This window comes from Callithrix jacchus, chromosome 12, assembly GCF_049354715.1.
Source record: "Callithrix jacchus isolate 240 chromosome 12, calJac240_pri, whole genome shotgun sequence".
Taxonomy (NCBI): domain Eukaryota; kingdom Metazoa; phylum Chordata; class Mammalia; order Primates; family Cebidae; genus Callithrix; species Callithrix jacchus.
Genome location: NC_133513.1, coordinates 92361517 through 92386320, shown reverse-complemented (window position 1 = coordinate 92386320; position 24804 = coordinate 92361517). Strand labels below are relative to the sequence as shown.

Sequence of the window (24804 nt, the reverse complement as noted above, 5' to 3'; positions counted from 1 at the left end):
AGGTGAAGGTGAGAGTCTCCTCCAGTCGCAGAGGCCAGACCTGACCTGGCAGCTTTGGGTGCGCGGTGAAACCTCTCGATTTCTGCTCTCTCGATATGGCGTCTCCATCAGTCTTTGCCGAGGTTCCGCAGGCCCAGCCTGTCCTGGTCTTCAAGCTCACTGCCGACTTCCGGGAGGATCCGGACCCCCGCAAGGTCAACCTGGGAGTGGGAGGTAAGGACGCAGTGCCCTGGAGTGTGAGGAGCTCGGGAAGTGGAGCGGACCCTACGAGGGTCGTGGAGACTGGGGGAGAAGCTGAGGCCAGCGTGGCGCTGCCTAGAGAGGGCGGTGCAGGAGAGGAGGGAGGATCCACAAAGGCTTCCTAAAACCTACCCATTTTATAGATGTGGGTGTGGAGTCCCTGGAAAGAGGAGATGTGTCCAAGGCCGCACAAACCAGGGTAGCAGCCAAGACACAAACTCAGTCTTTCTGATTTCCCATTCTGTGTTCTTTATACTATATAAATGGGGCTGCCGGAGCTTGTAGAGAAAGGGAGAAAAATAAGAAGGCGGATAGGTTTAGGGTTCTGGTTGCTGGGAAAGGAAGTTCTGTTCTGGGTCGGTAAATATTTGAGTGACCACAGAGTATCAATCAGGTACCTTATTAAGCTTTGGTCGGAGGAGACTGAGGCTTGATTTTGCCCTTAAGGATTAAAAAATCTGCTGGTGTTACACAATGCTTTGAGACAGGTTAATGCTGCCCCCGGCGTGTGGGCGCGGGCGGGTCTGGGAAGATGGTTCTGGCCCTCACAGATGTGGTAGGAAAGGGTAGAGATGGTGGAAAGGAGTGGAGAGAAATACGGATAGTAGAAGCTTACTTTCCACACATCCTGTCTTCATTTCTTGATTGAAGTGATTCCCATCTGGACCTTGTACAGCTCAGAGCATGTGCCTCAGTTTCCCCTTCTGATAAGAATGAGATTTGTATTGGAGTGCCTCTTAAATTTCTTTCACCCCAACCCTCTCTGATGAATTTATTATTCCTCTCAGTGTCATTTGGATGTTTGAAGCCCCATAGACACTTTCTGCATTTGGATACTGCCACGTTCAAAGATCAGCCAGAGACATGAAAGATCAAGTCTTATGCTGGGGAACAGACTTAGAATAAAAGGTCTAGAAATTGTGGAAAGAGAAGATGGAATCATTTTGTAGCAGAGTGTGACATGAAGGACATTCAGTATCAGGTTTCTCATAGATAATGTTTTGTCAGTGCATAGCATTTGTTAAGAAAAAAGAAAAAGGTCTCCACTAAGGAGTATGGGGAAGGATAAGGAAAAATCTATTAAAAAGTGATGGTTTGTTGAAGCTGGTAAGTTGTTGAAGCTGGGTGATGGGTATATGGGCATATGTTATATTATTCTCAGCTTTTGTAAAGATTTGACATTTTTCATAATAAAGCTCTTAAAATCAATCAGTACTACATAGTTTGACCCACTGAGGGAAAAGGATGTTTTTAGCAGGCAGCAGAGTTAGAAATATTGAAAGATTGCCTCAAATTGAATTTGAATGGACACCATTTGGTCTCTTAATTTAAATCCAGTCCAAAACTTCCAAGTATTTCTTTGCAGCCAGATATATACAAAGAACTAGTATCACTGTCAATCTAAATACATTATTTTAAAACATCAGATTTGGCTGGGCATGGTGGCTCAAACCTGTAATCCCAGCACTTTAGGAGGCCATGGTGGGTGCATCACCTGAAGTCAGGAGTTTGAGACCAGCCTGGCTTACATGGTGAAACCCCATCTTTACTAAAAATACAAAAATTAGCCAGGCATGGTGGTGCACACCTGTAGTCCCAGCTACTCGGGAGGCTGAGGCAGGAGAACTGCTTGAACCTGGGAGGCGGTGGTTGCAGTGAGCCAAAATCCCGTCATTGTACTCCATCCTGGGTGACAGAGTGAGACTCAGTCTCAAGAAAAAAAGAAAAAAAAAAACACAAAAAAATGTCAGATTTAATTAACTCAATTACCTTTGCACTATCTTACAGAGTTTCTGTGAGGATTAAGTACATTTGAAGTGTTTAGAGCTGTGTCTGGCACATAAGTAGGATTTATGTAAGTGTTAGCTATTAGTGTTGTTGTTTTGGCATTTCTTGGAGTCATTCTCATAAAAGATGTTGAATAAAAATTTGAAGCTCAAGAACTGCAAAATGAACTAATTTATGACACTGGGTTATAAATAAACTGCTCATGCAGAGAAAAAGCACCCTGACAGCAGAGGCCAGAAGCTATGGACTGGGGATTATAGTTATTACCTCAGCTGTGATGTTGCCTTTTTCTGTTTTCCAGGAACATCAGTTCCTTACCATGAGCAAATGGTTTATACATGTAATCTCATTTAATGCTCACAACTCTGGAGGGGGGTTTATTACTATTATTGTTCAGAGGCAAGGGAGCTGAAGACTGAAGAGATGAAGCAGTTTGCCCTAGGTCATTTGACACTAGGTGGTAGAGCTGGCAATCCAGGCCAGGTCTCTCAGGCCCCAGGGTCTTGTCCATGCCTCTGTTTCAGGTACCTTCAGGTGGTCCAGGGACAGCCAGTACACTGTAGTGGGAAGAGCCAAGAGACCTGGGTACAGGCCCAGCACTGTGGTCCAGCGATGTGAACTTGGAAGGGTTATTTAACATCCCTGGGGCTCAGTCTGTTAAATGAGGAGCCAAGACCTCTCTCTCAAATTCTGCTCTTAAGATTCTACTCTACTAAAAGTCTACTCCACAATTCACTAGCACATTCTCTGACTATAATGTGGAATAATAATTTTACTGCCTCATCAGTTGTCTGAGGGTTAAATGAATAATTATTTGTGAAATGTGATATGTCAATGAAAAGTGTTATATATAAATGTTATATTTGATCATCACTGTGACCCATCTTTTTGTGGATAGCAGGTATTTGGATAAGGGTCTAAATAGAGTAGAATAAAAGATCTCCTTCTAGCTGTTATATGTCCCAGCCTGATTTATACACATCCCCAAATATACCCTTTGTGAAGAAAATGTAGTTAATCACTGACCTTAGGGAAGATACTTTTTCCCTCAAGTTAAGAAAAATCCTAATGGAGGTTATCTAGTTAATGTTCTGGTGATTTTGGACATGTTTAGAATAAACTGCAACTGTAATTGCAGATAGTTCCTACTTGCAGCTAGTTTCCCCGGAGGTTTTCTTCTTGCTGTGATGATTTAAATAATTTCCTTATAGGTAAACAGGGGAGAGTATCACATTTTCCGCTGCTAAGCACAATGCTTTCTAAGTTGAATATTTTAGTGCTTCTCAAAGCTTCAGACTGAAGTGGCTTTAAGGACATGGGAGATGGATCCAACCTGATGCAACCTGTAGCCGGAAGTTTCTTCAAAGACTTCAGTCCATTTATTCATGTGAGCCTAGTTTTCTTTTGGCCCAGATAAACTCTGTTAGCTTTAATATTTGTTGTTGTTTTCAACGTGGTTTCCTAGCATCTTCAAATAAAATAGTTGGAAAGATAGGCTTTATCAGGTGTTTCTGAGTACTCCTGGCCGCCTCCCCAGTATCCTAGGTAGGCTCTTAAGTGGGGAAGGGTGAGGGAAGTGGAGATCTTAGGAGGAAGATGAGGGTGATGGTTTGACCATTTAAATTTCTGTGTTCTTTCTTCCTTTTCTTCTGCAAAGCAAGACTGTGGGGCCCACCTGTAGACTGTTTGTGACTCCCCTAGAAGGGCTTATACCCAGGAAGAAGAGCAGTGCCGCATGGAGCTGGGAAGCATGCTGATAAAAAGGCAGTCCCAGGGGCTGCTTAATTCAGGCTTTCTCTAGACATCTCTTGCTTTTAAAAAAGCACATGGATCCGTGAACTTTAAAGTTGACAAGTCTAGCTCTTGTTATCTTTGTGATCTTGGGCAAATGATTGGACTTTTCTGGCCACAGTGGTCAGATCCTTAAAATAGACATCACAATGTCTATTTTGTGGGTTATACAAATTAAATGAGAGTAAAGAAATGTATTTAGCGTAGTACCTTGTATGTCCAAATTATTTAGTAAATACTTGTTGTTATTACTATGGCCTCAGGTTCTGTCAGTGTCTTTATTTCCCAGACCCTATGTCTGAATGCCAGGCCTGTAGTGGACACATCCTCCAACTCCCTCAAATTTAGCATGTTCAAAGCACAACTCATCGTTTCCACCTTCCCCTTGATCTTTTCTTTTCATTTCCCTTGTGTTCTAGATCTTGGTTGACCCCACCACCACCACCCACTCGTTATCCAGACTTGAGGGAGACCTTGGAGTCATCAGCAACCGTTTCCCCAATCCCCTGTCTATGTGGTCAATAGGTTCTGTCTTTTCTACCTCAAATCTATTTCCAGTGGCACTCCTTTTCTTTATCCTTGCTGCCATTGCCTGAATTCAAGGCTTCATTATTTCCCTCCTGGAATATTGCAGTAGCCTTCTAATGCTTCTACTTGTAGTAACTCACCCTTCTTAACTACTGCCTTTGTCCTTCTCTCCAGTTTATTTTCTGTGCTGTCACTCAGATGATCCTGTTAAAATGTACAGCTGTTCATGTCACTCTGTTGCTTAAATGCTTTCAGTGGTTACCCATTGAAACTGAAGTTCCTTAGAAGAGACTCCAGGATTCTTTTAGCCACTTCCTGCTAATCCTTAAGGAATTCCCCATCAGAGCCCTGAAAATGCAGATTCTCTGACATGGTGGCTCACGCCTGTAATTCCAGCACTTTGGGAGGCCGAGACGGGTGGATCACAAGGTCAAGAGATCGAGACCATCCTGGTCAACATAGTGAAACCCCGTCTCTACTAAAAATACAAAAAATTAGCTGGGCATGGTGGCACGTGCCTATAATCCCAGCTACTGAGGAGGCTGAGGCAGGAGAATTGCCTGAACCCAGGAGGCAGAGGTTGCGGTGAGCCCAGATAGCGCCATTGCACTCCAGCCTGGGTAACAAGAGCGAAACTCCGTCTTAAAAAAAAAAAAAAAGAAAAGAAAATGCAGATTCTCAAAGACATCATGCTCCCCAGGCCTCTTGGGCCTTGCACAGATATGCCCTCTGGCATGTCCTTCTTCTCTTGTTTGCCTTTTAAACTCTTATTCATCTTTCATACTTCATTCTCTGTAAAATCTTCCCTGACACCTCAAAGTAGAATTAAAGGCTCTATCTATTTTTTACGTTTCTTGGAGGGCAGATGGGATCTTATTTTATCAATCTCCGTAGTTTCTACTAGCCAGTGCCTGCCTCCTGGTAAGGCTTGGTAAGTACTTGTTTCATGAGTGAGTGATGGAAAGAATGAATGAGAAACTCAAGGGTCCAACAAACAGGCATAAAAATTCTTAGGGAGAGCAGGAATAGTGGTTGTTGATAATGCATGACCTCACTGCTCCAGTCACCCAAGAGGAATCTGGCTCTGCTTTATTAGGTCAGTTAGGAGAGGCATTGGGAACAAATCTGGAACTCAACCTAAGATAAACTGGGCAGTGGAGAAAGAAGGGGAGTTGTAAATTGGACAGTCTTTTTTTAGTCATATTATAGGCACAATGCCTCTCCTGTCATCCCCAACCCAAGTAGTAGTATAGGATTTTTTTAGAGTTTCATAGAGTATTTAGTAATGGTAAGAACAGCAGTATTTCAGTCTTTCCTTTCTCTTTCATATTTTAATTTATTTATAACACATTATTTATGAAGACATATTATCTTAAATATAAATACATAGCGTAATAATATTATAGAATAGATATAACACCCAAACACAAAACTGAAACATAACAGAACTGGTTTTTCTATAAGCATCCAAGTTTTTCTACATCTAAATAGTATCCTTTGTAGGTAGTTGATACATGCTTTTCTCGTTCAAAGATTTCTGGAAGCCTCTTTTCGATTGACTGTGGAAGCATGTAGGACCCACACAAGAGACCATTTTTAAAAATAATTGTTCTCCATGAGTTTTACTCAGTTTATTCACTCACTCTCTTCAATGGAGATGATGCAAATACTGTTTCTGAAAAACAAATTGACTTTAGAAAGACAAAGATTTGGTGCTACTGAGGATATTCAAAATAAAGAGATGTTGCCTCTAAAAACAATTGCAAAAGAGGTTTCAAGAATATTTTGACCAATGGTAGCATTGTGATCATAGATAGTTTGATGCGCTTTTGGGACAACTCTTGAAAGTAGTTATTTTGGTACATCTTTAGAAAAACCAGACCAAACCCCAGTGGGCAAAGGAGACTTTTTGAACTTGTTGAGAAGTTTGGTGGACTAAGGAGTATACTATGAATGGCATGGAGAGTATTGTCAGTTTGGCCAGGCGTGGTGGCTCATACCCGTAATCCCAGCACTTTGGAAGTCTGAGGCTGGAGGATTGCTTCAGCCCAGGAGTTTGAGACCAGCCTAGGCAACAAAGTGAGGCCCTGTCTCTATAAAATATATATATATTTATTAGCTTGTCATGGGGGTGAATGACTCAGCTACATGGGAAGCTGAGGCAAAAGGATTGCATGAGCCTGGGACGTTGAAGCTGCAGTGAGCTGTGTTCATGCCACTGCACTCTAGCCTGGGCAACAGAGTGAGACCCTGTCTCAAAAAAAAAGAAAAAAATACTGTGAGTTAGATTCACCAGAGCCAGAGGGTAGACTATGAGTGGTATGAGAGTATTGTTTGATTCGCCTACCCAGAGGCATTTGGTTCGTGGCTCTGTCAGTCTGTAGCTGTCCACATTTCTGTTACTAGCTTGAAATGTTTCTCAGATTTGCAGATGACACTTCACTGGAGGGTAGAGTTAGCTGATAGAAGACAGACAAAAGATTCAAAATGATCTTATAAAATCTTTTATTTGCTGTATATCCTGCGACCTAATAAATTAACATTTAGATATTTTTCCTAAGAAAACACTCATGAATATGCATAATATAAGCATTTATTGCAATGTTTATAATAGCAAATAATTTAAAACAACGCAGTTAATAAATTATATATAAAAAGAAAAATCTAACGACTAAAATGATGTTGTAAATGGCTCATATGTATGAAGAATACCCAGTTGCCTTCATAATAAGAGAAATGCAAATTAAAACTACTTGATATATTATCATATTGGCAAAAATCCACTCAGCGGGTAAGGCTGTGTGGAAACAAACACTCTTATACAGTGCTGGTGGAAATGTAAATTGATATAATTCCTATATCAATTCAATTTGGAAATATTTGTCAAAACTACAAAAACACATACTTGTTAGCCCACTCTTTTGTTTTCTACCTGGCATCTTACAGATATATTTGCATACATGTGAGGTGATGTATATACAGGGTTGCTCACTGAAGTATTGTTTTAATAGCCAAAGATTGTAAACAACTCAAATATCCATCAACAGGAGACTGGCAAAGTAAAATATGGTACATTCATCAGTTAAGCAGCTGTAAAAAACAACAAAGACTCTCTATGCACAAATGTAAAATGATCTTCAAGTGGAAAAAGCAAGGAACACAAAACAGTGTATGGTACGTTTTATGCTACCTTTTGTGTAAAAGGGCATATGTAAGAAGCTGTATTTGCTTGTGTAGGCATAGGGAAATGCTGGAAGGATATGTAAGAATCTAACAGTTGTTATTTATGGAGAGAGGGATTTGGGAACTAGGTAGATAGAGGATAAGAATGGTATAGGGACAGGCAAACATGTCACCTACTAGAAGAATAGTTAATGATGATGATAAATTCACAATATATATTTAAATGGAAAAAAGCATGTTGAAATTCTATATACAGTATGATCCATATTTTATAAAAGAATATGCCTATCGAAAATAAAGCTTAGAAGGTTGTACACCAAAATTTTCATACTGCTTGTCTCTGAGTACTGGGATTGCATATTATGTTGTGTTCTTACACTGCTATAAAGAACTACCTGAGACTGGGTAATTTATAAAGAAAAGAGGTTTCATGAACTCATGGTTCCACAGGCTGTATAAGAAACACAGTTGGGAAGGCTGCAGGAAACTTAAAATTATGGAAGGGGGCGAAGGGGAAGCAAGCATCTTTACATGGTGAATGAGAAGAGAGAGCAAAGGGGGAGGTGCTACACACTTTTAAACCACCAGATGTAGTGAGAATTCACTCACCGTCACAAGAACAGCAAGGGAGAAATCCCCCCCATGGTCCATCAACATGAAATTTGGGTGGGGACACAGAGCCAAACCCTATCATTCCACCCCTGGCCTCACACCCAAATCTCATGTCCTTCTCACATTTCAAAACATAATCACACATTAATTATAATGTTGATTTTGTTTTTTTTTTAACCTTCTTGGCTTTTCCCAATTTTCCACAATCAATGTGTTGTTCAGTAACGATAACAACCACCCCTAAAATGTGATTTTTTTATTTTAAAGTCAGGGAGTGATGTTGGGCAGAAATCAAGAAAATAAAAATCAGAATCATTCTAAAATTCTGTTTCCATTTCAAAATCACTTGTGTATAGGATTATTGAGGATCTAAACATTCAAGAAGAAAGACAAATGACCCCTGCCAGGAATCCTACTTGGAGAGATTATTGGCATGGGTACAAGGCTAAAGCAGCTGCCCTGTAAAGCTCTAATCTGAACATAATCGTAGAATAGTGTAGGGAAAAAAAATTGGTGATGGATAACTCAGAATGACCTAAAAATACTTATAGGGGAAGACAGAATGCTCAGAGGTTTACTGTAGAGCAAGATTAAATATTGTGAAATAGATCAATTTAGATCAATGAAAGGGTAAGGCAGATGAAGTGGGATGAAGTTAGAAGGGTAAACGCTGGGGCTGGGGTCAAAATACAGAGAGAGGATAAAGATGTGTTTTAAGTGGGTGATTGGGTGATTGCATCACCAATAGTTGAAATCTTCAGTCGCAGGGCATTTGCTTACTATTCATCTTATTTCTGCTCTTCTAGGATAAGAGGAGTGATAGGCCTCCTTCCACTCCTTTTCCATGTTTGTGTTTAAGGTGCCAAGTTCATGTGGAAGTAGCACCTAGGCTTTTTCTGGAAGTCTCCTGGGGAGATGCAGAAGGAAGAAGACTGCTGGGCCAATGGCCTAGAGACCAGCCCTCAGTGCACTAGCAATATTGACATGACATTTGCGAGATGCTTTTCACTTTGCAGAGTGCTTTTCTATGTGCTCTCTCATGTGACCAGGCTCTGTGATGTCCCAGTTTTATTTCAGCATTCTCCTTTTTGGAGGCTACATAGTTAAGAGCTGTAAGTTCCACAAGGATGGGGACCACATCTGTCTTTCTGTTTGCCCAGCACCTAGCCCAGTGCTTGGCTCAAATTAGGTACTCAATAAGTGAACAAACTTTTCTCAAATTTCCTTTACTATTCTGTTTTGACTGGAAGGTGGTAGGATTCTCCCAGTTCACAGTTACAGACTCTTTGCTTGGACACAGCCTGAGCCTTCTCTATGTTTAACTCTTTTCCATTCTTCAGCGTATCGCACAGAAGAATGCCAGCCCTGGGTTTTGCCAGTAGTGAGGAAAGTAGAGCAGAAGATTGCTAATGACAATAGCCTAAACCACGAGTATCTGCCAATCCTGGGCCTGCCTGAGTTCCGGAGCTGTGCTTCTCGTCTTGCCCTTGGGGATGACAGTCCAGCTTTCAAGGAGAAGCGGGTAAGTTTTGGGTGAGGATGTATTTTCTCTTTAGCAATGGAAGGTAAAAAGAGGTTGAGAATACAGTTTGTTTAAAGTGTTATGTCTATTGAACTGCCAACGAATAAGGGTTTCAGTAGTGCGAGTTCAGGAACCTGATAGTGCAGATAATGTGGCCATGCACCCAGTATGGCCTCTTTCCTTGTTCCATTTTGCTCAGTAGATCATCAGATTTTAGCTACTGCATTTAAAGCCATCAATGGCGATGCCAAGTAGAGAGAATTTAATGGAATGATAAAAAGACCAGGGTTCTAGATCCAACTCTGCCACTACTTTTGATCATTGGCAAGTCATTTAGCCCTCTGGCCTCACATAGACATGTTAGAGAAAGACCACATAGTGCGAGCCTATGATCCCATAAGGAGCACTTGGATAGGGAGTTGCTTAAGGGGCCTCTGAGTCCCCTGAAATTATATGCAGAATTTTGTGTGTGCTTATTTCTGGGGAGAAGGTGCATAGCTTTTTATAAGGTTTTCAGAAGGTGTCTGAGGCCCCCAAGGGTACAGAAGCCACTAGTAGATGCTGTCTGAAGTCCCTGCCAGTTCTAATATTCTTTAATACTTCTACTGTTGATCTCAGCATCTATCATTTAAGTGCTTCCTGGTATATATTCTAGTGTAACTAGAGACATGTGAAGGAAGAACACATTTGGAAGTAGTCACAGCGAGATAGGCTGTATGTGGCAGGAAGTGGTATGGAACAGATTCTCAGTGTTGTAGGAATTCGGAGGGGAGGGATACCTCTGAGGGCTGGAGATGGCACTTGAGCTGAACCTGAGAGAATGTGTGAATGAGGCCAGGACACTGGTTCTTAACTCTGGCTATATATCTTAGTATTACTTGAGGAGTTTTTAAAAACAGTATGTGACTGGACCCCGTGAACCCCATGCCAGGTCAGTTAAGTCAGAATTTGGAGGGCACCACCTTTTTCCCCTCTCTATCACCCCCTTTCTTCTCCCCCATGGGCATATTTTTTTAAATGCTCCCCAGGTGTTTCCAAAGTATAGCCAGGTTTGAGAATTGCAAAATATGGAAGAGGGGCAAGAGGAAGCATATCCATCTTTTTTTTTTGAGATGGAGTTTCGCTCTTGTTACCCAGGCTGCTGGAGTGCAATGGCATGATCTCGGCTCACCACAACCTCTGCCTCCTGGGTTCAGGCAATTCTCCTGCCTCAGCCTCCTGAGTAGCTGGGATTACAGGCACGTGCCACCACGCCAGCTAATTTTTTGTATTTTTAGTAGAGACGGGGTTTCACCACGTTGACCAGGTTGGTCTCGATCTCTTGGCCTTGTGATCTGCCCGCCTCGGCCTCCCAAAGTGCTGGGATTACAGGCTTGAGCCACCACGCCCCACCCATCTTGAGTGGTAGGAGTCCAGGGACAGAGGTAAGAGCTAAGCATGTCTAGGTTGTAAAGAGACCTACCTGATTAGAGCTGGGAACATGTTGGACAGGTTAGGCAGGCTGATTCTGGCAGCCAGGGCAGAAGCCAACTGAAGGTTTGAGCAGCGGAGTTTCCTAATAAAAGTGTTGTTTGAAGAAGATAAGCCTGATTGGGTGGGTGGGAAAGGGAAGAGCTCAGGTATTTGCACTAGTCCAGTTGGGAATGGTGCAGTTTAAATCAGCGGCCCTTATTGTTTTCCCTGGTCAGTGTTGTGTTGTAGCCTGCAGTTCATGCATTGAGGGGACCGAATCTTGGAGTCATCTGACTTATTCGCCACATGCTGTGTCTGGTAGGTTTTTCTTTTGTATATCATGTTACCCAGATGCCCTGATAATCAGAATGGCAGAGTACAATGAAGGTTGCCCACACGTACGTTTGTACATGTACTAAAAAGCAGAGAAGGCCCTGGTGAAGGTCTTGGGACTCAGATCCATGATTAGGCAAGTAATGAATTTGATTAAGGTTTTGTCTGGATTGGAATGAGAGACTATGATTTGCCTCAAGGAACTGAAGGCATATGGTTAGAATGAATTTGCTTTCTGTAGTGGGAGAGAAAGGGTAGAGTTAAAAGTTAGCACAGGAAATAAAAAATTATGCCTGGGAATGTTTCCACTGGTATCCGTATGCATCTGCCATGTTTCCAGAAGTTAAAACCACGTTCAAGGGAAGTCTTGCTCATTTGCTTAGGAAGTATTAGAACTCAAGAGTGGCTTAGGTATCTGAAATGTGAAGTCATGTATGAAATTGACATTCAACTTAGCTGGAGAACAAATCCATAAAAAACAAATGCACATTTGTGTTGTATCATCTTGGTAGCAGTCTGCATAAAGAATTCAGGTAGACCACATGTCGGGGCAAAACTTAAAGTAATAGCAAGGTATAGGTGCTCAGCGACGGTCACTGTAAAGAACAGAGAAGTTAGCACACCAAATCTGACATACACTGACCATTTTTACCCCAGTGCACTGCCTTTGCTTCTCTCTGTAATGTGCAGCTGTGTTTAGTTGTGCATCTCCTTGAATGTCAACTTTGCTTATGTTTCACATTTCAGATAGTATTCTTTCAACAGATGCTCACCCCATCTATACAAATAGAACATTGGTGAATAATAGTGGCAATAATTGGTATCATTGCCTTGTTCCTGGCTTAAATGGGATTTCTGCTATTTTTTTTTTTGTGAGATGGAGTCTTGCTCTGTCGCCCAGGCTGTAGTACCGTGGAACAATCTCGCTCATGGCATCCTCCACCGCTGGGGTTCAGGCGATTCTCCTGCCTCAGACTCCTGAGCAGCTGAGACTACAGACGTATGCCACCACACCTGGCTAATTATTTTGTATTTTAGTAGAGATGGGGTTTCACCATGTTGGCCAGGATGGTCTCCATCTCCTGACCTTGTGATCTGCCCGCCTCGGCCTCCCAAATTGCTGGGATTACAGGCATGAGCCACCGCACCTGGCCGATTCATTGTTTTTAAGCAGACTATGGGTTAAATGAATTTTTTCAGTCGTTTTCAGGAAGTATCCATTGTTTCCTGTTTTACTAAGTATTTATCTCAGGAATAGCTAAGCTTTTCTTATTAGTTGTGACAATCATTTGGGTTTTCTCTATCTAGCAGCTTGACAAATTTTATATCTTTTATAATCCATTCTTGGAATGACTCTCAATCAAGGTGGTAATTTTAATGTACTGCTGGATTAATACTGTTCATTAATGTTTACTTGGGAAATTAGTAAACATCTTTAGGAAGTATTGGCACTCGCGAGTGGCTTAGATACCAAGATACTTGAATGAGCTAGTCTCTCATTCTGCTTTTTTCCCTTTTGTTGTCTTTTAGCATCAATGTTATGTTAGGTTCTTAAAAAGATTTAGGAAGCTTTTCTTCTCTAAGGAGTTTTAAAACCTTCTTATTATAGAACATTTCAAATCTATGTGAAAGTAGAGAAAACAGTATGAAGAATGAATCCCTATATATCCATCACCTAGCTTCAACAATTATCTGTATATGGTCAATCCTGTATATTTCCCTCTACCCACTCCCAGCCTCCCTGCCCTCTGTCAAAGCCGGATTATTTTATAGTAAATCCCAGACATCTAAATAGGTGTTTTAAATTTTGTAAAATTGTATGACTAATACATGAATACATTCATTTTATTTTTAAAAAAACAACTTATAGATTAGGCCAAAGTCCCTTTCGACCACTATTTCTACATCCTTGGATCCTTCCCCAGAGGTTGCCACTGTTAGGAGATTGGTGTGTGTCCCTCCTTGTATTTATTCATTTATTTGAGACAGAGTTTTACTCTATTGCTCAGGCTGGAGGGCAGTGGTGAGATCTCAGCTCACTGCAACCTCCACCTCCCAGGTTCAAATAATTCTCATGCCTCAGCCTCCTGAATAGCTGGGATTACAGGTGTGTACCACCATGCCTGGCTAATTTTTTGCAGAATCGCTTGAACCTGGGAGGTGGAGGTTGCCCACCACTGCACTCCAGCCTGGGCAACAGAGCGAGACTCCATCTCAACAACAACAACAAAAAAAATGAGAGGAAGCCAAGGAGAGGAAGGAAGGTAGTATTGGTGCATCATCTCTGTTTTGTTAGATCCTACTTCTAAGGATGAATAAGCCTGAATTCTAGAGATGAGTAGCACAGGTTGATGTCAGTGACAAGTTAGGAACACTGTTTTAGAGACTTATGCTAGAGGGAAAGTTTGATCTTAAGATGGGTGCTGAAGAGATGGGTTTGCCTTTTAAGGCATGTGTGCGCACACACACGCGCGCACACACACACGCACTAATGTGGCCTCATTGTGTCCTCTATGTCTTTGTTCAGAAGGGAAGCTCCCTCTAGTGTCAGACCTCCTGGTTTGAAGACCAGTGCTCCGGCTCAGTAGCTGGTAACTTTCAGCAAGGTTCTTCACCTCTCTCAGTCTTGGTTTCCTCAGTTGTAGTCATGGGCAAAGCATAGTACCTTTTTCATGTAGTTGCTTTAAGGTTTTGATGAGATAATACAATTAAAGGGCTTAGCACAGAGCACACACAAAGTAAGTGTTCATTATTACCTATTTTTGCAAATATTATCTGGCCTTACCATTATCAGCCTGTGACCCTATTTCTTCTCTTTCAGGTAGGTGGCGTGCAGTGTTTGGGGGGAACAGGTGCGCTTCGGATTGGAGCTGAGTTCTTAGCGCGGTGGTACAATGGAACAAACAACAAGGACACACCCGTCTATGTGTCCTCACCAACCTGGGGTGAGTCTTTTTGCTGAAGTGAGAGGAAAAACAGAAACCAGACAGAATTATCCTTATGACTGTCCCTGGTTACGCAGAAAATGTAATCAAGCCCTGGAACAATTGGCCTTTGGGAATGGCTTGCTTGAACAGTGTGTATGGCAATGCATGAGAGACCTGCTAATCATCAAATTAAGTATATTCTTTCTGAAGAGTTTCGGTAGACTTGTATCTGCCAAGGCTATGTTGAAATTCCCCAGAGGAGGCATAGAATGTTGATTCAGGAAGTATCATTGTAGCAGGATACAAGTCTGGCATTAATGTGACTGGTTGAATTTGTTCTTGGTTACAATCATTCTACATCTTAACCCTCAGCCTTGATGATGCCCAATGACCTTGGGCCTGGGAGGGCCCTGAAAGCTGACTTGCTTCCTTTCCACTTGTGCCTCCTAGTGTTTGTAAAAGTGTTTTAACTTTCTACTCCTTTGCTTGCAGAGAATCACAATGGTGTATTTTCTGCTGCTGGTTTTAAAGACATTCGGGCCTATCGCTACTGGGATGCAGAGAAGAGAGGACTGGACCTCCAGGGCTTCCTGAATGATCTGGAGGTGGGTGCTTTAGAGGAAAAAGGAAAGAGAATTGCATGGTGTTAGGAACAGCAGGCAAAGTCTTTGGACCAGTTGCTAAGTGAGAGTCTGAGACACCTTCCCCACACCAGATGGTGGTTTCTGACATACCATGTAAGAGAAAGGGCACAAAGGAGACATGACATGAAAGAGTGATGTGAATATGGTTGCCCTGTGTTGTCCATCACTGACCAGTCTGCTGCTGACTGTGTCTCCCAATATTCCCATCAGTGTCAGAGCTGACATAGCTTCCTTCTCCTCAGAATGCTCCTGAATTCTCCATCTTTGTCCTCCATGCCTGTGCACACAACCCAACTGGGACCGACCCAACTCCGGAGCAGTGGAAGCAGATTGCGTCTGTCATGAAGGTAACTGCCCCTTCAGAGTATCTCTTAAAAAATAGTGTGTATTCTTATTTAATATATTCAGAAGCAATACCTGTTTGTTGTTTGCTGAGGAATTTGGAAAATGGAGAAAAATCCAAAGAAGAAAATAAATATTAACTGGAAAGTTTATTACCTAAAGAAAGACAGTGTTAATGTTTTGGTAGATAAAATATCAGACTTCATGTGTGTGTGTGTGTGTACATGTCAGTTTTGTGTATATGTTTTATGTTTTACAAAGATGAAATCATTTTGTCTTTACTGTTTTTGTAACACAATTTATTTTTCATTTGTACTTCTTTATATACATGTCATTGAATATTTTGCAACATCATTTTTTGTAGCTATATTATATTCTTTTCATGGATCTGTCATCTTAGGGATTGGATAAATCAACTGATGAATATTTAGGTTTACTTCAGATTGCTTGATTTGATGAACAATTATGTAACAAAACTTCTTTTTATCATTTATTTGGCATAACTTTCTAGATGGGAATTCCTAGCTGAAAGTGTGCATATTCTTCATTAATGAGGCACTATGGGAATATAGTGGTGAACAGAGCAGATGCAGTCCCTACCCTCAGAGACAGGCTGTTTGGGGAGATGGACTAATACTAAGGCAGCTGCAATACTGCGAGATAGCTGTGTTGACGGTGTTATATGGGGCTACATAGCCCAGACTTTGGGCAGGGTACATGTGGGGGCTGGTGGAGGGGGTGGCAGGAGCCTTCCTGGAAGAAGTGGTATCCATGTTGAGTCCTGTAGGATGGGAAGGAGTTAAAGTATTGTTGGCAGGGAAGGGATGTGCTCTACAGGGGGCAGGGCATAGTCAGAAGCCCCAGGCAGAGATCATGGGGAGTGTGTGAGTGATGAGGCTAGAGTGAATAGGGGCGGGTCCTGCGCTGAGGCTTGGACTTTATTCTCAGGGCAGTGGAAAGCCACTGAAATCTTGGATTTTGGAGTGGCATGATCGGATATGCATGGTCTTAAGGTTACCCTGATATCATAGCAGGGAATAGATCAGAGAGAGGCAAGACTAGACTGGCTGTGGGAGTGGTTAGGAGGCTGTTGCCATAGTCCAGGTAGGAGTTGATAGTGATGACCTGGAGGAAGTAGGTGGCATTGGGGACAAGGAGATGCAAAAGAATTTGGGGGCTCTGAAGAGACAGACTGATAGGACTTGGGGCATGCCAGGATGTGGGTGATAAGCTGCAGAGGTAGGAGTCCAGATACCCCCCAATCCCATCCAGTCAAGATAGACCCAAGAGATGGGAATCAATGTACAACCAAAGGCTTGGACAGTTCTGTGGAGGGAAGTGGTGTCCACTCAGAGAGAGCCCAGCAGTAGAAGCAGGTTTCCTGTGGAGAGCTCTTTGAGGAGATGAGTGACAAGAATAGAGGCTACTCTCTGTTCCCTTCCTCTTGAGTACCTAATGGAATAGCCCCGAGGTTGTGAGGAGCCCTGGGGTTACCAATCCTACGCTTGACTAAGGTTCTCACACCAGGAATTCAAGGAGGAGAATCCACCAGCATAGAACATTGCCTCCTTGCGTCAAAAGTAAACCCCGTTAGCAAAGCTGAATCAGGACACTCTAGGACAATGTACTTTTAAAAAGTAAAGTTTACAGAAAAGGTTGTTGGTTGTAGAGAGAAACGGATGTAAAGTAGTGTTTGGGTGTATATAGTCAAGAAATAGGAGAAATGGACAGTGTTCGAAATTCCCCCCAGGCATCAGCTGGGGAAGTAAGGCCGGTGTCTGAGGTTGGTGCCAGAAGGACTTCCTGCCCTGACTCACTTTCCTTCCTCGCAGCACCGGTTTCTGTTCCCCTTCTTTGACTCAGCCTATCAGGGCTTCGCATCTGGAAACCTAGAGAGAGATGCCTGGGCCATTCGCTATTTTGTGTCTGAAGGCTTCGAGCTCTTCTGTGCCCAGTCCTTCTCCAAGAACTTCGGGCTCTACAGTGAGTGCTCTCCCGAGGAGTTACAGCCCCACCTCCCCACATCACTCCCTGCTTCCGCAGCCACAGCTGATTCTGGTCCCTCTCTTTAGATGAGCGAGTTGGGAATCTGACTGTGGTTGGAAAAGAACCTGAGAGCATCCTGCGAGTCCTTTCCCAGATGGAGAAGATTGTGCGGGTTACTTGGTCCAATCCCCCTGCCCAGGGAGCACGAATCGTAGCCTGTACCCTTTCTAACCCTGAGCTCTTTAAGGAATGGTAAGAGGCTCCCAGCCTGGTGGGCCGGGGATTGGGGAGTACAGAACAGTAATTGTCCCAGTACATTTAACTGGGTCTCTTCCTTTCATTTTGGCAGAAGCAGGATAAAATTACTTTAACCTCTTTGACTCTCAGATATTTGTAAAACAGGGGTTGATACCTACCTCACATGTGCATAACACAACACTGGGAACAGAGGAGGGAGCACTCGGTGAATGGTAGTTTTCCCCCATTTCCCCTCCACCCAGCCTTCCTCCCCATAAAGTTGGAAAACCTAGAAAGGTATTCCCAACAGAATAGAATATCCAATGTCAAGGCAGTTTAACAGTTTGAGAGCTCTTGGTTTTTATCCGTAATTTACATACATTTTATCTTATTTTAGAACGGAGTTATTTTTATATAATTGCTAAATCTGCAATCTCTATTTAATAAGACCTGATACAACATATTACCCTATTAATATCTGTATCAGCACCTTGGTAAAACCTGAGTTGAAACATGAGTGTATTATAGCCAGTATACCCAAGACTAGCACTCCACTCCACTAGTAATACAGTCTTTTCCTTCTAAGTCTCTGGTATGTTCATCCACTCATCCAGACATCAACACACTGTAATAGTCAGGTTGTGATCCCATTGTCAGCTGTAGTTTACATTATGTTTTTTAAACCTATGTATTTTCGGGTACTATCTGTCATGTCTGGATTGGTATTTACGTTGCTGTCCATGCTTTAGGACAGGTAATGTGAAGATAATGGCTGACCGGATTCTGACCATGAGAGCTGAACTCAGAGCACGACTAGAAGCCCTCAAAACCCCTGGGACCTGGAACCACATCACTGAGCAAATTGGCATGTTCAGCTTCACCGGGTTGAACCGTAAGTGCCCCCCGCCCCCCGACTTCCAACGCATGTGTGCATGTAGACACACAACATTCCTTTTGGTTGCTGGCCTTGAGCTCACCTTCATGGCCTTTGCCTAACTGGGTAGCCATTGCTTTGGACCAGGACAGGTTAGGTATTCTTAGGGTGTCTCACCAACTCATAAACTCTTTGGGTCTCAGAAGAGTATTGTTGTGGTCTGCCCTGCTGACCCACAGCCAAGATATTCCCATTTTTGTGAGCTGGGAAGTGGCTCAGAGCCAGCTAGGAGGTAATAGGCTTGGTAGCTGGGAACCTTAATTTATGAAAAGTTCTATAAATGCTCAGGTATATTTTGGCTTTGCCTTAATCCTGAATATAAATATGTATGATTATTCAGAGATCTGATTTCTTAACAGATCTTTCCTATTTCTAGGTATTATCCTCAAAAAGAGGTTACAAAGTTATCTCTGCATTTCATAAACAAGAACCTAGATTGGTGGTTGGAATTAAAAGCTGATTGAAAATCTGGTAGGCAGTCAGGCATGATCTTCGTCAGTTGTCAGTAGGGCATATCTGCCATCTACATCCCATCTGATGACAGAAGAATCATTTCTTCTTTTTTTAAATTTTTAAAAAAATTTTTGAGGTGGAGTCTCGCTCTGTTGCTCAGGCTGGAGTGCAGTGGTGCGATCTCGACTCACTGAAACCTCCGCCTCCTGGATTCAGGTGATTCTCCTGCCTCAGCCTCCCGAGTAGCTGGGTATACAGGAGTCATTTCTTTGGAATGTCATTCTACAGGAATTACTTACTGTAATTCCCTCAGTGCAGATGTGGCCACTCACCTTTGTGTCCCAGTGACTCTGGGGAGGGGGATATATGGCTGGGTTGGTTTGTAGGTAGAACATCAGAGGCCTTGGGGAGGTATTGAACTAGGGCCATCACAGTGCCAGTGTGAAGTGGGTTCAGAAAAAGCCAAAGGAAATAAAAATAAATGAGAGTTAATAGAGATTGTGTTGTGGTCCCTTGAAAATACTTTGGAGTAAAATGAGGCTACCTACAAAAGTAAAGAAATAGCTCAGTTAGCTGTAGGTGTCCTCATGACTGTGGAATGGAGAATTAGTTCACTCACCATTATGAAAATATAAGGTGTAACAGAAATATTAATAGTCTTTAGTAGTAATATTCTAAAAGCTCACAATATGGGAATGTCTCCCCATAAAATATCCATATCTTCCCATTATCCACAGGAGAAAATTAGTTTTATTAATATTATGAATTGGAAAAATGAGAATAGAACTGTGCTTATAACATAAAAGTTGTATTTTTAGCACTTGACATCATTTGCTCTTATTAAAAACAGGAGTTTTGTTTTCCTCCCAGCTTTTTTTTTCTTTTTGAGACAGAGTCTTGCTCTATTGCTCAGGCTGGAGTGCAGTGGCACAATCTTGGCTCACTGCAACCTCTGCCTCCTGGGTACAAGCGTTTCTCCTGCCTCAGCCTCTCAAGTAGTTGGGGGCTACAGGCATGAGCCACCACACCTGGCTAATTTTTGTATTTTTTAGCAGAGACAGGATTTTGACATGTTGGCCAGGCTGGTCCTGGACTCCTGACCTCAAGTGATCCACCTGCCTTAGCCTCCCAAAGTGCTGGGATTATAAGCGTGAGCCACCACACCTGGCCTTTTTTTATTTTATTTTTTTTGAGATAGGATCTTGCTCTATCACCCAAAGTGGAGTGCAGTGGTGCAGTCTGGGGTTACTGCAACCTCGCCCCCTGGGCTCAGGTGATCGTTCAGGTGGAAGGTCAGCCTCTGAGTGGCTGGGACCACAGGCATGAACCACCATGCCCGGCTAAATTTTTGTAGAAATGGGGTTTCGCCATGCTCAGGCTGGTCTCAAACTCCTGAGCTTAAGTGATCCGCCCACCTCAGTCTCCCAAGGTGCTAGGATTACAGGTGTGAGCCACCACACCTGGCTGGAAAAATTTTAAACATACAGAAAAGTTGGAGGAATTGTACAGTGAACCCCCATATACCTGCCACCTAGTTTCTACAATTCTACATTACAGTTTTTCCTTTGTTTCTTTTCTTTGTCAGAATGGGGCTTTTAACCTGGAGTCCCTGGATGTACTTTAGGAGAACTGTGAAGCCCCTGAAATTATGTTTTAAAAATTGTATATTTGTATTTTGGCCTTACCCTAGGGAAAGAGTCCATAACTTCTACTAGCTTTTCAAACTGTGACACTTCCCTCCTTCCAAAAAGTAGAAAGGCCTAATTTTTATTAAAACAAAACCGGGATAGGAGCCCTTTAATCACTGCCTCAGGGCATAGGCTTTTAGAAACAATGGTGCACCCAGGGCTGTGTTGGCTTGAGGCTCTGTCCCCTCAGGTAAGCAATTCACACAGGTAAACCACTTCTGAAGCTTGCTTTATTTGTTCATTCATTCGTTGCTTTGTTTGAAGGGGTCAAAGGAAAACTTCTCCTTTGCTCTCTGAAAGTTCGTTGGAAATGAACTAACAAAAGCAGATTAATAGGAGAAAAGGCATACAAATTTATTTATTTATTTTTGAGACAGTCTCACTTTGTTGCCCAGGCTGGAGTGCAGTAGCATGATCATGGCTCACTGTAGGCTTGACCTCCTAGGCCCAAGCAATCCACTCACCTCAGCCTTTCTAGTACCTGGGACCACAGGCATGTGTCATCACGCCCGGCTAATTTTTAAGATTTTTGTGTAGAGACAAGGTCTCCTTATCATGCAGTCCTCCCTCATCGACTTCCCTAAGTACTTGGATTATAGGCATGAGCCAGTGTGCCTGGCCAGCATGCAAATTTATTAACCTGCAGAGATGTCTTATAAAGTGGAACTCAAATAAATGGCCAGATAATTGATGCTTTTATACCATCTTGGGGTTACAGAAAAATGGGAGCTTGGAGCTTGGCGAAACAGGTTATGGCAGGCAGAGAAGAGCAGACCTGGCTAGCAAAGGTGGTCTTGTTATGTTGTGTAGATAAGTCACAGGTAGCAGCCCTCACAGAAAATAGCTGGTAAAGGTCTGTTCCTTTTAGACCTTTAAAGGCATCAGACTCTCAGTTAATCTCCCCTAGATCTGGACAAGGGAGGGCCTCAGAGAAAGCCTAGCTACAGCCATGCAGATTTTCTCTACAAATACAAATCTCTCCCACAAAAAACAGTTTTGCAGGGCTACTTCTGTATGTGGGGCCTCTGAACGGCCATCTCAAAATATGTCCAAGAATATTTTGGGGTGAACTATTTTGGTTTCCTTCAAAGAGCATGTAGGCAGCACTGAGTCCAGAGTCCAGATTTTTCACTTCTGTAGAGAGGCAGTATAGCGTTATGGTGTACAGCCTGGACTTAAAATCCTGCCTTAAAATCCCACATCCACCACTGACCAGCTGTGTGTCCTTGGAAGGCCATTTAACATCTCTAAGGCCTATCTGTAAAACAGGCATGATAAAAGTTATCAGGATGAACTAAGATGCAGTGCTTAGAGCACTGCCTGGTACATAGTGTTTGCTCCTCTGATTTTGATGATTTTATGATTATTATTCCATTTCCTCAAGCTGGTGGTATCTTAAAGGTACTGATTACTTGGGCAAAAATTCACTAAAATTCTTTTTTTTGTTTGTTTGAGATAGAGTCTCATTCTGTCACCCAGGCTGGAGTGTAGTGGTGTGATCTCGGCTCACTGCAACTTCCTCCTGTCGAGTTTCAAGCAATTCTCTTGCCTCAGCCTCCAGAGAGTAGCTGGGACCATAGGTGCACACCACCACTCCTGGCTAATTTTTGTATTTTTAGTAGAGACTGGGTCTTGCCATGTTGGCCAGGCTGGTCTTGAACTTCTGACCTCAGGTGATCCGCCCACCTCGACCTCCCAAAGTGCTGGGATCACAAGCGTGAGCCAGATTCACTAAAAGTCTGTAAATGGGTTTGCCAAAAAGCACAACTGCTCTAGAGACTATTTTGTATAAAGGAAGTACAGGTGGTCTCTTCTTACTCATATGTGATGCATTTCTGCAAGCATGGAAAAACCGTACTATATCTGAGAGAGAGTTGAGAAATGAACAGCAGTCTGATGGTGCCAGGTTGGAGAGGTCTGTGTTGTTTCTCAGCTACATGGACAAGGCCCCACTGATCAGGTACCTCAGGCATGGAGCCTTGTCCAATGTATTGTAAAAATGAAAAAAAGGGAAGCTGCCACAGGTGCTCAGTGCAAGTCCATGTTAAGGAAGAACTAAAGAGCCTTTCAGAGCCAGCGTTTTATATTGCTGGAGGGGTCTTACATCTGATGGTTGTTTTTATTGATAGGGGTGTCCTGGTGGATGTAATGTATAAGGTAATCTCAGATTAAAATTCCCATCAGTAGTAGCTATATTGAATTTTCTGGGGATTCGAAGGTGAACTAATAAGAGTACTTTCCAGAATCTAGTGAGTATATTTTTCTGCTTGTCCAGTTGGACAAAATAGCACCTTTTGTTTTGCTTCTTTCTGTTAAGGGTAAAGAATGAAAGCTGAAATTGTCATGTAATTGCTCAACCTCTACTGCTTTAAGGATCCCCTTGCTCTGATTGTCTTCTTTTGGTTTTCCACAGCCAAGCAGGTTGAGTATCTGGTCAATGAAAAGCACATCTACCTGCTGCCAAGTGGTCGAATCAACATGTGTGGCTTAACCACCAAAAATCTAGATTACGTGGCCACCTCCATCCATGAAGCAGTTACCAAAATCCAGTGAAGAAAAACTACCCGTCCAGTACACCAAAGTAGTTCTCTGTCATGTGTGTTCCCGCCTGCACAAGCCTACATGTACATATCACAGATCAGAGACTCCGGCAGGACTGAAAGGCTGTTCTGGTAAGGCAGCCTCTGTTTAAACCGGCCCCACGTGAAGTGAACATCCCTTGAGACGAATTTGGATGCTGGGATTAGAGCCTTTGGAGGTCAAAGCAAATTCTTTATTTAAGAATAAAAGAGTACTTTGATCATGAGACATAGGTATCTTGTCCCCCTCGCTAAGAAGCTGTAGTGTTGCGTGTGGTCACATGCTTCTACGTGGTGTTTGTACAAAGTCTGGTCCCAAAGATCAAGTCGTCTGAAGGAGCCAAAGTACAGATGTGGGTGTTGGCTGTGGCATTAAACTCATCATCTCAACCCAGAGTGTCTGTCTCCCTGCTCTTTCTGCATGGTTGTGTCCCTAGTCCTGTGCTTTGGCTCTTTAGGGTGACTGTGGAAAGAAAGATATTTAATCATGACATGCACAGACACACACATATTTAACAGAAACAGAAGTTTCACCAAACAGTATTTACTTGTGCTGTGTGTAGTGCAGTCTGATATTTTTGAATCCATTCTATTGTGTTCTACTTCATCTAAAAAAATAAAATAAAAATGCTGATCAAGACCCATGGAGTTGATTTTGTGACCACTAAGGGTTGTGATCCACACTTTAAAATGAATGGTTTAGATGGTTTTACTAGGGGCTGAAGGAAAAACTACAATGTAATTACAATGTAGCTTCCTTCAGTGAACTCACCATATCATAATTCCGTGGCCATTTTGCGGGCTTGTTACTTGGAAGCCAGCCACTTCTTCATATGTTACTTAAAAAACTGGACTTCTCGGACTTGTGAGAAGGGATGACATCACTCAGGGTGGTTCTGAAACACCAGCCCGTCCCCTGCGGTCAAAGTCCCTCCTGGATTATTGAAGCAGTTAGAACCAGATCAACATAGATCACAATTTCCAGAGTCCAAGGGCTGTTCCAAGCGGCTGTTTTGTAGAATTTAATGAGGCTGGATGTTACCTAAAACAAGTTGTCTATTATTTGGAGTTTTTAATATTTAGTTCTTGTGATTTTAATAGGATCTGCCGCTTTCTAGGACTTGTTTGGGTTGTTACAAAATCCTACAGTCCTGAAGGATGGCTGTAGTCTTAGAAGTCATCAAGTCCTGCCTCTCCCCCAGTGAAATAGTCTCTCCCATATTGTCTCTGACTCATCAATTTAAACTGATGGTGTGGTGGTGGTGATGGGTTCTTTAAATGCTTGGTGAGGCATCCCATTCTGCTGGTGGAGCCTCTTAATTAAAAAAAGAGGTTCATTTATCTTTAACTCATGGTAAAAGTTCATCTATATTGAACCAGAATTTGATCTTTGTCCCACTCCCCTGCGCCTCCTTCCTTCCTTTAAATGACAGCTAGTAAATCTACTGGCACTTCTAATCTACCACCTTTCACATATTTGAAAGTAGCCGTTGTTATTCCTTGTTTACATTTTTCCATGTGAACTGCCTCTCCCCCACCATTTTTGTTTCTGCACAGGATGTGGT

General features: G+C 42.6%; 1 protein-coding gene across 1 annotated transcript; it reads left to right on the top strand.

Annotated features, from left to right (window-relative positions):
* Positions 1-36: 36 nt before the first annotated feature.
* Positions 37-23880, top strand: GOT1 (glutamic-oxaloacetic transaminase 1). The gene is made up of 9 exons (XM_002756511.6): positions 37-213; positions 9483-9664; positions 14271-14394; positions 14869-14981; positions 15263-15367; positions 17195-17345; positions 17435-17600; positions 18335-18477; positions 23074-23880. The coding sequence occupies exons 1-9, from the start codon at positions 96-98 to the stop codon at positions 23211-23213; spliced, it is 1242 nt and encodes a 413-aa protein (XP_002756557.3). The 5' UTR covers positions 37-95; the 3' UTR covers positions 23214-23880.
* Positions 23881-24804: the final 924 nt, after the last annotated feature.

Bases quoted from the DNA above. Each gene is read 5' to 3' on its own strand.
- GOT1 (XM_002756511.6), top strand. From the start codon at position 96: ATGGCGTCTCCATCAGTCTTTGCCGAGGTTCCGCAGGCCCAGCCTGTC. The intron at 214-9,482 runs GTAAGGACGCAG...TCCATTCTTCAG, and splicing joins GGTCAACCTGGGAGTGGGAG to CGTATCGCACAGAAGAATGC. The intron at 17,346-17,434 runs GTGAGTGCTCTC...CCCTCTCTTTAG, and splicing joins CAAGAACTTCGGGCTCTACA to ATGAGCGAGTTGGGAATCTG.